This window comes from Nomascus leucogenys, chromosome 13, assembly GCF_006542625.1.
Source record: "Nomascus leucogenys isolate Asia chromosome 13, Asia_NLE_v1, whole genome shotgun sequence".
In the NCBI taxonomy this organism is placed as follows: Eukaryota; Metazoa; Chordata; class Mammalia; order Primates; family Hylobatidae; genus Nomascus; species Nomascus leucogenys.
In genome coordinates, this window is record NC_044393.1 from 66,742,526 (window position 1) to 66,757,128 (window position 14,603).

Here is a 14,603-nt window from a genome sequence, read left to right on the forward strand (position 1 = left end):
ACTCTCTGGGTTCTTGAAATCTAGGTGGAGGCAGCCATCCCCCTACAGTTTTGCTGAGTGTAGTGCATGAGTGCTGGGGTCTGCTACAGCTATACCTAGGGTGGTGGAGATGCATGGCAATGGAGTATGGGGAGCTGATATGGTTTGGGTGTGTCCCCACCCAAATCTTATCTTGAATTATAATCTCCATAATCCCCATGTGTTGAGGGAGGGACTTGGTGAGAGGTGACTGGATCATGGGCATGGTTTCCCCATGCCGTTCATGTGATAGTGAGTGAGTTCTCACGAGATCCAATGGTTTCATAAGGCAGTTTTCCCTGCTCTTGCACCCTCTTTCTTGCCTGTCACCCTGTAAGACATAACTCTTTCCCTTCTGCCATGATTGTAAGTTTCCTGAGGCCTTCCCAGCCATGCAGAACTGTGAGTTAATTAAACCTCTTTTCTTTATAAATTACCCAGTCTCTTTATAGCAGTATGAAAATGTGCTAATACAGGAGCAAAGACTGCAGTGTGAGGTGGCAATGTGAAGTCTGCAATGTGAGGTGGCACGGGGCAGTTGTAGCCCCTCCTTTGAAATCTTTCTGCCCTACCCCAGGCTTCTGCACTCTGAACCTATGATGGGAAAGGCAGCTTGGAAGATCTCCAAATGGCTTTGGAGTCATTCTTCCATTGTCTTGGACTATAAATTCTGGCTTCTATTTAGGTGGCTGACTAATATCCCCACTGTCTTAATGCATAGAACCTAGTTTCTGTTGAGATGGCTAGTCCATAGTAATTTACTTATCAAATTTGGCCACACCCTTTGTATTCTCTCCTGAGCAGGCTTTCTCATCTTTCACAACATGGATAGGCTGAGAATTTTCCAAATTTTGAAGTTCCGCTTCCCTTTTGATCAATAATTCCATTTTAAAGTCATTTCTCATCTTGAATTTTACTATGAGCAGTCAAGAGTAACTAAGCTGCTCCTTTAACTTTGCTTGGATATTTCCTCAGTCAAATATTCAATTTCATTGCTTTCAAGTTCTGCCTTCCACAAAACACCAAGACACAAACAGCTCAGCCAAGTTCTTTGACATTTTGTAAGAAGGATAGCTTTTCCTCCATTGTCCAATAACATGTTCCTCATTTCCATCTGAAAACCCATCAGATTGGCCTTTACCATCCATATTTCTGCAAACATTCTGCTCGTGATCACTTAGGTATCTGGTAAGAAGATAGTAGCTTTCTCTACAGCTCTCCTCCTCTCTGGAGCCCTCACCAGAATTGCCTTTAACTGTCCATTCACAGCAATGTAGGCTTTTTCTAGCATGTACCTGAAAACTCTTCTAGCTTCTACTCATTCCCTGGTTCCAAAGCTGCTTCCACATTGAGTATTTGTTACAGCAGTACCCAGATCCCAGTACCAATATTCTGTCTTAGTCCATTAGGGCTGCTACAACAAAATACCATAGACCAGATGTCTTATAAACAACAGTAAAGTTTATTTTTCACAGTTCTAGAGGCTGGGAAGTTCAAAATCTGGTGCCAACAGATTTTGTGTCTGGTGAAGGCCTGCTTCCTCACAGATGGCTGTGTTCTCGCTGTGTTGTTACATGGCAGAAGAGTGGGCAGGCTAGCTCTCTGGGATGTCTTTTATAAGGGCATTAATCCAAATCATGGGTTTAGGGTAGAGCCCTCATGACCTAAATCACCTCCCAAAGGCCCCACCTCCTAATACCAGCATCTTTGAAGTTAGGATTTCAACATACGACTTTGGCAGGGGGACAGAAGCATTCAGTTTATAGCAAACCCCATAGGTAGCACTACTTTGTCCTTCCCTAATCAATTTGCATCAATGAAACATGAGTTATAAGAGACCTAGGTGACTCCACTACACTGGGATTATTCCCAGTATAAGGTAACATCTCTCCACACTTTCTCATCTACTCCCTATCTGAGTTCTGAAGCTCTCCACTACAAGAAGGAGGCTTTGGTTTGACTTGGTATACTTCTCTGGGAAACATAGGTTTAGCACAAAAGAGTGATGCTCATTCTAGAGCACCTGCAAATGACAATAGTTTTCTTTCGAAGTTGCCAGGAATCGTCTGCCTTTGGGTATGTGGCTGTGAGCACTGCCGGGCAAAATGCCATATGACCTAGATGAGGCATATGCCATCCTTCGAAGCCATTAGGACATTATATAGGAAATATATTAACTAAAATGGAATAAAATTTTCTAAATAACACCTTATGTTTATCCAACAGGTGGTTCATTATAGAGGGCATTATACGGAGGAATTTGGTGGGGAGGAGAGCTGGAGAAATTCTCGAAATTCTGGGTTTCTTTAACAGAATACTCTAGCTATAAACTTATAATTTTAAAAACGTAAGCATTATGTTAAAGAAAAGGGAACATAAATTATTTTGTTTTATTAAACTTAAGTCCAAAGGTCTGGATTATGGCAGAATAGGATCAGGGGACCTAAAATGTTGAGCCTCAAAGGTCTTCTTAGAGAACAACTGTATTCCACTATTAGCACTTTTGGTCCTTGTAGCCCAATTTCTGTTTATCCCAAATGTTCTCCCCTTTTCTGCCTCCCTTCACAGTGGACCTTGCCAGGAGCTTTGAAATGCCTGTAAGTGTTAAACACTTACCCATTGAGTGCCCAACCTTAACATTCCCCTAATAAAATGTACTTAGATTAACCGTTTTCATTATCAAAGTTTCCTTATTACCCAACAAACACAGGGGCTTTAAAGAAAACATTAACTAAATTGCAAGTGACACATTTTAAGATCTTTGATGTGACTTCAGAGAATGCACTATAGGAACACAATGCAATGGGAGGGAAACTTGGGAGGGAAGACATTAGCCTTTATAAAATCTGTAAGTATTGCCAAATCAAAATAAAATTTACAGGAAAGCAGGATCATAAATATAATCTAAAATCTTAGAACTTGTGGTTATGATTTTAAATACTAATATAATGCAAAATTTTTACCTGTTTAGATTTTTATTTAATCAGTTCATATTTAGGTATATACTTTTACTGTTCTCCTTTTTAATAATTTACCATTCACAAAGATGATGATGTTAGTCTAACTTTAATGTCATGAGTGCTTTGAGTAGTAATGCTAAGTTTTTGTTGAGTAGTAGTGTGCTTTTTTGATTAGTAGTGATAGGTTTTTGATGAGGAAGCCTGCTAGCAGCATACAAACAAACAAGCAAGTATCAGCCTAGAGAAGCAGAAAAGGCATTTGGGTTTTAAAGTCACAAGGCCTAGGCTTTAGTCTAATACAGCTGATAATATAATTGGCCAAACAGGACATTTTTGGGCGTGTCAAACACTAAACTGGACAGGACATTATGACAAAAGTGTAAAGCAGGACTTTCCGGGGCAAACCAGGATATATGTCATCTCACTTAGTCCTCTCTTTGTCCTTGCCGTGACTAGTATCTCTAGAGGTAAATGAACAGAGTTATGACAAATAGCCAAACTCTTAATCTTATCCCAACAGCACCTCCTACATAATTCCTCATTATCCCAAATGGAAATTAAAAATATATACAGTGATAATTCCAGGCCAAGAAATGCTTTATTTCTAGCTTGGACTTGGCTTCCAACTCCAGTGTAGAATCTTATCCTTGCTGATCTGGACTGTATCTCATGAAGCCATGAAGACTTGTGCCTAGTTACTAGCTGGAAGGCTTAGAACCAAAGCTGGTCCAGAGAGCCTCCTTTTTCGTTATTTCCTGGGTCCAGACCTTTACCATGGCACTCTGCCCTATCATTTGATGGAGGAATTTAAAGCAAGTCCAAGGGAAGGAAAGAGAGTTTCTAAAATCTAGAACTTGGATAGTTTAATTTACCCATCCCAAAACAGCTTAGGCCCAGACAGCTTCTCTCCAAGATCGGTGCCAAACTGAAATTACCAGCTGTGTAGACCAAAGAGAATTTTAAAAGAAACTGAATCCCAAGAAGAAGAAAAAAAAAAGACTTCTGGCATTGTGGCCCAATAAATTGGTAGGATTGTTGTGACTTTTCAAATTTACATGTAAAATGGGCCCAGCACAGTGCCTGGCAAATATAGGTACTAAGTAAAATAACTATAATCATGTTTTTTTAATCTGGACTTCACTTGGTCATCCTTTAAATGGTGTCTGACAGAATCCTAGTTCTTGTCTCACTTTACTTAGTTTCCCTGGGAAATTTCATGTGTCCTTTTGGCTTTAATTAATATCTCTATTTTGATGACCTCCATATCTGCCTATTCCCAGAGCTTTCCACCTGATATCTCAGCACATGAAAAGCACTTTATGTCAATAAGTGAGTTCCTTCCCTGCCCCACTACATACCTGTCCTGTGTTCCTAATTCCACTGAATGGCATCCCACCCTCCAGTTTCCCAAGGCCAAGACCTGGGACTCATCTTTCACTCTCAAGTTCCTCCATGGGTACCCACATGTCACATCCTGTCAATGCTGTCCCTGGGGAGTATCTGAAATATATTCACTTTTCTTCATTTCCACCTGACACCACTATTAACACTTGCATGAATTTCTGAAATAGGTTCCTGGCTCATTTCCCTCACTGAACCCCAATAGTTCATTCTGCTCTTTGCAGCTCTGGTGATCTTTCCAAACCCCACATCTGATCACTTGTTTCTTCCCTTCATATGGCTCCTTAATGCCTTCTGGACTAAGTCCACACTGCTTAAGGTGGCTTACCAGGTCCTTCATGATTTTGTCTTTGTTTGGCTTTCTACACTCACTGCCCAACTTCCCCTTACGTCCCATGATTCAGTTATACTGAATTTCTTTGGTTCTCTAAAGCACATGTGCTTTCTGTTCTGCAGAGGCCTTTTTGTTCACATGCTGTTCTCTACTTGGGAAACTCCCCCAGCCCTTCACTGCCTCCTTCTACCATCTTTCAGGCCTCTCCTTACACATCACTTCTTTCCAAAAATCTGCCTTGACACTCCAGGTCTCAGTTTCCTAGGTGTACCCTATAACTCCACCCCTTTCATAGCATTTCTCATTCTGGCTGGAGATTTACCTTTTAACTTGTCCATGTCCCCCGTTGGAGTGGAAGTTCCTGGAGGTCAGGGATTATATCTTATTAATTGTGGCATTTCCAGTGCCTACAGTAGTCTTGCATACATGGATGGTATTCAATAAATATTGGTTGAATGAATAAGGAGTTCTTTCATTTCGTATGTAATAGATCATGGAAACAGCCTTGTGATCGATACACAGCAGGTATTACCATCCTCACTTTAGAATGAGGACTCAGAGCCTTGAGATGTCTGAGGGCCTTGACTGGGACAGCTGGCAGATGCAGGAGCAGAGCTGTATCACCCCGGTGGGCTGTCTCAGGGTTGTCCGTAATCTAAGTACAATGTCTGTTGATTTTGGAATGAAGGCTTTTTGGGTAATTGTTTGCTTTTTCAATTACTTATAAAATAGTTTCCATCCCTACTCATTGATAGTAAGGTTAGTTATTTTAGAAAACAAGCTAAATAGCAGAAATAGTGGCCTTTTAAGTTGAAAATTTACCCTGAAAAATCTACAGAGTAGCAAACAGTATCAAAAGGAGTTGACTGTGTCTATTTTTATAACTGTCACTTATGGATTATTCAGTAAAACCGCAATTCACTTTTATGATTTTTTTCATGTTTCTCTGTCACAAGAGCAAACTCTTGCTCCATAATAACATTCCAGAGTACGGCAATAGCAAAAGTCAACATTTTGAATCCTTTACAAACTCTTAGACTTTTTTTTTTTTTAGTTTAATATGTTACAAAACAAAATTTCTTCTTTTTTCACAGCAGTTTGGGAAGTACATACTATTTATTAGCTCATCAGCATGAAGCTGGCAAATTCTTTTTCCTAAAGTTCTTTATATCTACAAACTGTTGATGTTTTTATTTATTTATTTTTAATGCTAGGTTGTAATGAAAATAATTAGAAAACTTTAGATTCTAGTAATTTTGAAGTCTTCTTAGTTTGGACAGGACTGAGCTAAAGTTTGTACATTTTTTAAAAATTTATTGAAAAATGGTTTCTAATTATAGTATTAACAAGATTCTACTGGGGGCTGGACGCAGTGGCTCACACTTGTAATCCTAGCACTTTGGGAGGCCAAGGCGGGTGGATCACCTGAGGTCAGGAGTTCGAGACCAGCCTGGCCAACATATAGAAATCCCCTCTCCACTAAAATACAAAAATTAGCTGGGCATGGTGGCAGGCACTGTAATCCCAACTACTCGGGAGGCTGAGGCAGGAGAATTGCTTGACCCTGGGAGGTGGAGGTTGCAGTGAGCCCAGATCGCACCACTGCACTCCAGCCTGGGCAATAGAGCAAGATTCTGTCTCAAAAAGAAAGAAAGATTATATTGGGAATATATGTGTGTGTGTGTGTGTGTGTGTGTATATATACATATTTAAAGGATAAAGGATTCTGCTGCCACAGATCACTAAATCAGATGATCTCTAGCAATTTCCTGTTTGTTTTTTGCCCATAGTGCTTATCTCTTTGAATAGTAATTTTCCACTATTTTTCTCCCCTTTTGGACCATAATTTCCTTTAAGACAGGGCCTCCTGTTATTCATCTTTGAATCTTGGGTCTGTCAGAGTACCTAGAATTTAATAAACTCTCATTAAGAGCCAGTTGAAGAAATATATGACTAAGCAGCCATTTACATCCAAAAGATCCGTAGGAGAATTCTTATCAGCACATGTGATTGGTAACAATAACTTTGTACGTTTCAAAAACAATTACTAATCTATCTTGCTTTCCATTATCTCACCAAAGCCTATTACCATGTCTGGCAGAAAATAGATACTTAATAAATTTCTTAAATGTTTACTGACTTCAATTTTAAGTTTTATTAACTATGTTGACTTTTCGCTAATGAAGATGATTCTAAAAAGCTTTTTACTATACTTCATAGTGAATAAAACAGTGAGATAGGAATATTGCAAAATATCCCCTGTATTGGTCAGTCTTAGTGTCATTCATTTTAAAAATTCTGTTCTCTGAATATTGACAGTTATATATAAATTTATGTAATTATTTACTTCTAATAAAGAATTTCATCTGGGGAAAAACATACTTTGCTCAGCTCTTTGCCGCAAGTGCAAAGTCTAAGACAGTCAAGTAGCTTTCCTAGCATGGCCTTAGGAACTTAGTGTATGACTGGGGTGAATCTAGAGGGAGCATACACATTCTGACCAAAATCTCCACCCTGTTACTATGGCCATCACTAACTTCACAGTATTGCAGTACTTCCTGCTAACTTACTTCCCAAGGCAACTTGTGAAGGAAAATTTTTACAAAGCTGTTGTCACATGAAGGTAGTGTTTCAGTTACTGAGCCCATGTCCTTGGAGTTGTCCAGGCTCCAATAATACTAATAATTACTGTACATTAGGTGCTTACCATGTGCCATACTCTGTGGGAGCTGCTTTCCACAAATTATCTCTGGTAATCCTTGTAACAACCCTTTGACATCAATATTATTATTTTCTCCATTTTTTTACATATGAGATAAATGAGACTTAAAATAATGCACCTGATATCATCAGCAAATGAGCTGAGGAGGGCAGATTCAAAGCAGATTGTGTTTGACTCTGGAGCTGCAGTCTTTAGCCAGACCTTTTCTTGCTGGCTAATTTGACTGAAAAAAAAAAAAACAACAACAACAACAAAACCCTCAAATACTGCTGATTGATCTAAAGTACTAACATTTCTATCAGTGTTAGGGAACTTTTAATTTTATAATTTGATTTTGTGAGAAATTTATAGCATCTTGAATACTCACATGCAAAGTGATCTGTCTTAGATAACATTTTACAATGGCAGAGCTTAAGGCAGTGCTCAGTCGTTCATCCTCAAGTTTTGATTCATTTATCATTCATCAAAACTCTGTTTTGTTTGGCCACCCACATTCTAGGAGCTCAGTACATATTTGATAAATGAATGAATTGTTGAGGTTGACAGTTACCCAGGACTGGCATTAGGAACACAGGGCTGAAGAGCACGTTTTTACCCTCAAGAAGCTTAGTCTAACCAGGGAACTTGCACAAATACTGCTATCACTAGGTGCCTGGGTGAATGGCTTAAGAGATGATCAGTGATATTCAGAAGGATATGTCAGGCTTAGCAATGGCATCACTTGAGAGCATCAAGGTGTTTAGGGAACTACAAAATGTTTGGTGCTGCTGGGAATAAGAGTGAAGGGGGGTCCATTTGGATGCCTCATACACCAGGTGAGAGACCTTAGATTTTATTCCACCAGGAAGAGATCTACCATAGGATTTAAAACAGAAATGATATGGTCAAAACTACATCTTAGGAAGATCCCTGGGGTGTTTGTATGGTGGCCTTGCAATTTGACTAGTTGAGATTTGTAGGATGATGCTTAAGAGATGATGATGACCCAGACTGGGGTCACTGTAATAGAGTTGGTAAGGAGGAGAATGATTTAAAAAGTAATTGGAAGAATTCTAGGGATGGAGATAAACATTTGAAAAGTATTAGCTTATAGGTGGTCATCAATACACTGAAAATGACTGGGATCTCAGAGGAGAATCTGGAGAGTTGGAAATGACAAAGACTAATATTCAAGGGGGCAGGAAGAGGGAGAGTTGTTCACACATGACAATAGGAAGAAATGGCCATAGAGTGTGTGGTTTCTCTTAAGCCAAGGAATAGATGTTTTAAGAAAGAAAAATTCTTGCGGTGGGAAGCAGTAGAGACGACAGATGCACATTAATTTCTTGAGATTTCTAGATGACTAAATGGACAGATGTTGAATGATAGCTAAAGGAGAACCCAGAAACAAGGGAGGGATTTTGTTTTTGTGTTTTAAAAAAGATAGACCATAGCAGCTTCATAGACTGAAACAATAAAAAAGTTGAAGGCACAAAGAAAGACACAGGTCCTCTAACTCCCTGCCCAGTGCCCGTTATTCATATTCTCAGGATTTGTATTTCTAAGTTTTATGTTTGTGTCTTTAGGGATACATCAGAGTAGTCCCCCTTGTCTAATAAATGTGTTTACATTTCCTACCATACCAGAAACTCTTCTCAAACTTTAATGAATTTCTACAAGGTGAGATTACTTTAATGAGAAACCAACCAAGGAAAGGAGTATCATCTGCAATATACTTTCAAATGTTTTTTGCTTGTTTGTTTCCTGTCCAGCTAAAAAAAAAAACAAGCCATTGGTCCTAACACAACTTTCATATTCTACCCCAATATCAAAGAGGCTTAAAATCTCCTGGTAATATGATGGACACACAGTTAATTTTTTATGAACAAACACAGTGTTATGGGCCATTTCTGAATTTATCTCTGAAATCATAAGATTCTTTCTGAGCCATTATCTCATTCTATATTACAGTCAAGTGGAGCCCATCTTACCTCCTCATACTAAATTCTAGATTTCTCAAGGGCAGGAGACAATCATCTGTATATCTCTTTGGCCTTCATACACTCAGGAGTACTTGCCAAAAATAAACATTTAATGCACATTTATTTGAATAATTGGTAAGATCCAATACTTCAATAACTTTGTCATATTTTGATAGAATGGGTTTCTATATCTCATTTGCATTTTCAAACTTTACTTTTACTGTCTAGCTTAAAAAAAAAGCCATTGACCCTAATACAGCCCTCATATTCTACCCCAATATCTAAGAGGCTTTATATCTCCTAGTATTATACCACTATTTTAACTCCAGTATTTTTTACTTCATAGTTTCATCTATTTGTTACAGTTAGTTTTTATGAATTCAAGAGATGAATAGCAATTTTCCATATGTAATTTTAAAAACCCCACAGTTGATTTTTTTATGCTGTCTTTTGTCCTCAATCATGACAGAGTAGAAGATGGGAGGTAGCACCAAGGATGATGTCATACTTCCATCCTTTATGCTACATTCTGTCTTCTGTCTACATAAGATGTCATACTAGAGGGCATATCTGCAACATATACGTATTATCTTTTCCAGCATGCATTCAGTTGTGTTGGAATAATTTATGTACACCTTTATAAACCCTGAGCCTCACAAGAGCCATGTACCATGTATTGTTTCCTTACTACCTTTTGGGATACCTGGCACGTAATAGGCACTCATTGAAAGTTTCCTAATGAATGAAGTACAAAGATAAAACAAGTTATATACTGATTCTTTTGAGCTGTCAAAGTTGTAAATAGACTTTTGCTCAATCAAGTTCAAATGGTGGCAGGTAGTGGGGGTAGAGGGATTGGTATGAAAAACATAAGCTTTCAGAACTCCTGTGTTTATTTTTAGAATGTCAACTGCTTCAGTGTTTTTAACTCTGTGGTATCTGAACTACCTTCTCTAACTGCAGGTTGGGCTCAGATCTGTGATAGAACAGTTTCCTGGGAAGCTTGACTTTGTCCTTGTGGATGGGGGCTGTGTCCTAAGCCATGGCCACAAGCAGTTGATGTGCTTGGCTAGATCTGTTCTCAGTAAGGCGAAGATCTTGCTGCTTGATGAACCCAGTGCTCATTTGGATCCAGTGTGAGTTTCAGAAGTTCTGTTACTTAATAGCACAGTGGGAACAGAATCATTATGCCTGCTTCATGGTGACACATATTTCTATTAGGCTGTCATGTCTGTGAGTGGGGGCCTCCCCCAGGATATGAAATAATTGCCCAGTGGAAATGAGCATAAATGCATATTTCCTTGCTAAGAGTCTTGTGTTTTCTTCCGAAGGTAGTTTTTAGTTTCATACAAACTCTTCCCCCTTGTCAACACATGATGAAGCTTTTAAATACATGGGCCTAATCTGATCCTTATGATTTGCCTTTGTATCCCATTTATACCATCAGCGTGTTTATAGCCCCCAAATGAAGAAGTACTGGTGATTCTACATAATGAAAAATGTACTCATTTATTAAAGTTTCTCTGAAATATTTGTCCTGTTTATTTATGGATACTTAGAATCTGCCCCATGGTTGAAAAGCTGATTGTGGCTAACGCTATATCAACATAATGTGAAAAGAACTTAAAGAAAGAAGTAATTTAAAGAGATAAATTAATAGAACAATAGACATATTATCAAGGTAAATACAGATCATTACTGTTCTGTGATATTATGTGTGGTATTTTCTTTCTTTTCTAGAACATACCAAATAATTAGAAGAACTCTAAAACAAGCATTTGCTGATTGCACAGTAATCCTCTGTGAACACAGGATAGAAGCAATGCTGGAATGTCAACAATTTTTAGTGAGTCTTTATAACTTACTTAAGATCTCATTTCCCTTGTAATTCTTGATAACAATCTCACATGTGATAGTTCCTGCAAATTGCAACAATGTACAAGTTCTTTTCAAAAATATGTGTCATACAGCCATCCAGCTTTACTCAAAATAGCTGCACAAGTTTTTCACTTTGATCTGAGCCATGTGGTGAAGTTGAAATACAGTAAATCTAAAATAGCAGCATATTACTAAGTTACATTTATAAATAGGATATATATACTTTTTGAGCCCTTTATTTGGGGACCAAGTCATACAAAATACTCTACTGTTTAAGATTTTTAAAAAGGTCCTTATGATTCTTTCAATAACTAAATCTCCCATGGATGTGGTCTGGGACAGGCCTAGTTGTCTTACAGTCTGATTTATGGTATTAATGACAAAGTCGAGAGGCACATTTCATTTTTCTAGCCGTGATTTGCATTCAGGTAGTACCTTTCTCAACCACCTTCTCACTGTTCTTAAAAAACTGTCACATGGCCAGGCACAGTGGCTTATGTCTGTAATCCCAACACTTTGGGAGGCTGAGGTGGGAGGATTACTTGAGGCCAGGAATTCAAGACCAGCCCAGGCATCATAGTGAGGCCCCATCTGTCTTTATTAAAACAAAACAAAACTGGCATAGATTCTTCCAAGTGATGTTTACAAATTCTCTATGGTTTAGTCACAAGGAAGTTCTGAGGATGATGTATCACGTCATTTCTGTTCAGGCTTTTGAGCCTCCTGGAGGTAAATGGTTTCCTTGCTGAAGGCTTGTTATTACCATGATTATCACTAAGCTTGAAGTAACAAATTAGGGGGGCCGACTCACAACCTCTTGCCCTGCCATGGACAAGTTCAAGAATCTAAGTAAAGTCCTCTATTGTCTGATCTTGGATTTGCTCAACCTGAACAAGCCAAGGAGGTGTATTACACTCAGGCACATCCTGACCGATTTGGAATTCTTAAGCTTCAGATCACTGTGGAAGAGGCTCAACTCTTTATGGTGCTGTAGACTTACACTTATTTTCTAGGTAATTTATAGGGACCTAATATTTTGTTTTCAAAGCATCTTCAGTTCCATTAAACCTCCCTGAAGAATCTTCCAGCTGCTGAGTAGAAAATCACAGCTAATTTCACAGATGGTAGAACCTCCTTAGAGCAAAAGGACACAGCAGTTAAATGTGATATACCTGATTGTTCAAAATGCAAGGCTCTGGACATTGCATTCTTTGACTTTTATTTTCCTTTGAGCCTGTGCCAGTTTCTGTCCCTGCTCTGGTCTGACTTGCCTTCTGTCCCAGATCTCACTAACAGCCATTTCCCTAGGTCATAGAAGAGAATAAAGTGCGGCAGTACGATTCCATCCAGAAACTGCTGAACGAGAGGAGCCTCTTCCGGCAAGCCATCAGCCCCTCCGACAGGGTGAAGCTCTTTCCCCACCGGAACTCAAGCAAGGGCAAATCTCAGCCCCAAATTGCTGCTCTGAAAGAGGAGACAGAAGAAGAGGTGCAAGATACAAGGCTTTAGAGAGCAGCGTAAATGTTGGCATGGGACATTTGCTCATGGAATTGGAGCTCGTGGGACAGTCACCTCATGGAATTGGAGCTCGTGGAACAGTCACCTCTGCCTCAGAAAACAAGGATGAATTATGTTTTTTTTAAAAAAGAAACATTTGGTAAGGGGAATTGAGGACACTGATATGGGTCTGGATAAATGGCTTCCTGGCAATAGTCAAATTGTGTGAAAGGTACTTCAAATCCTTGAAGATTTACCACTTGTGTTTTGCAAGCCAGATTTTCCTGAAAACCCTTGCCATGTGCTAGTAATTGGAAAGGCAGCTATAAATGTCAATCAGCCTAGTTGATCAGCTTATTGTCTAGTGAAACTCGTTAATTTGTAGTGTTGGAGAAGAACTGAAATCATACTTCTTAGGGTTATGATTAAGTAATGATAACTGGAAACTTCAGCGGTTTATATAAGCTTGTATTCCTTCTTCTATCCTCTCCCCATGATGTTTAGAAACACAACTATATTGTTTGCTAAGCATTCCAACTATCTCATTTCCAAGCAAGTATTAGAATACTGCAGGAACCACAAGACTGCACATCAAAATATGCCCCATTCAACATCTAGTGAGCAGTCAGGAAAAAGAACTTCCAGATCCTGGAAATCAGGGTTAGTATTGTCCAGGTCTACCAAAAATCTCAGTATTTCAGATAATCACAATACATCCCTTGCCTGGGAAAAGGGCTGTTATAGTCTTACACAGGGGACAGGATGGTTCCCTTGATGAAGTTGATATGCCTTTTCCCAAACTCCAGAAAGTGACAAGCTCACAGACCTCTGAACTAGAGGTTGGCTGGAAAAGTATGTTAGTGCAAATTGTCACAGGAAAGCCCTTCTTTCCACAGAAGCTCCAGGTAGAGGGTGTGTAAGTAGATAGGCCATGGGCACTGTGGGTAGACACACATGAAGTCCAAGCATTTAGATGTATAGGGTGATGGTGGTATGTTTTCAGGCTAGATGTATGTACTTCATGCTGTCTACACTATGAGAGACACACTGAAGAAGCACCAATCATGAATTAGTTTTATATGCTTCTGTTTTATAATTTTGTGAAGCAAAATTTTTTCTCCAGAAAATATTTATTTTAATAATGTTTCAAACATATATAACAATGCTGTATTTTAAAAGAATGATTATGAATTACATTTGTATAAAATAATTTTTACATTTGAAATGACTTTTTATGGCACTAGCTATTTTTATGAAATATTATGTTAAAACTGGGACAGGGGAGAACCTAGGGTGATATTAACCAGGGGCCATGAATCACCTTTAGGTCTGGAGGGAAGCCTTGGGGCTGATGCAGTTGTTTCCCACAGCTGTATGATTCGCAGCCAGCATACAGGTTCCCTCTTAGATACAGTTCTGAAGAAGATGGTACCACCAGTCTGACTATTTCCATCAAGGGTACACTGCCTTCCCAACTCCAAACTGACTCTTAAGAAGATTGCATTATATTTATTACTGTAAGAAAATATCACTTGTCAATAAAATCCATACATTTGTGTGAAACTTCATTGTTTTCAGATGCGTTCACTTGTCATGTTTCATCAGTCTCTTACTCCAATTTCTAAGCTTCATGGAACATGAAACATGAATCTGTCTTTTAGATATAGCCTCTTTTGAGAATCTCACATGAATTAGAACACACATTTTTAGTTATCTTTTTAAACTATGGTAAAATATACATGACATAAAATTTTCCATTTTAACCATTTTAAAGTTCAGTTCAGTGTCATTATGTACATTCACATGGTTGTGCAAATATCACCATCATCCTT

General features: G+C 38.7%; 1 protein-coding gene across 1 annotated transcript in view; it reads left to right on the plus strand.

Annotated features, from left to right (window-relative positions):
- CFTR (CF transmembrane conductance regulator) overlaps positions 1-14,334 on the plus strand; it is a 185,195-nt gene extending 170,861 nt beyond the window's left edge. Inside the window, exons 25-27 of the mRNA XM_003261240.2 lie at positions 10,360-10,532; positions 11,137-11,242; positions 12,583-14,334. Coding sequence (XP_003261288.2) covers positions 10,360-10,532; positions 11,137-11,242; positions 12,583-12,783 — 480 coding nt within the window. The 3' untranslated portion in view covers positions 12,784-14,334. The remainder of the gene's footprint in view (positions 1-10,359; positions 10,533-11,136; positions 11,243-12,582) is intronic.
- The last annotated feature ends 269 nt before the right edge of the window (positions 14,335-14,603 follow it).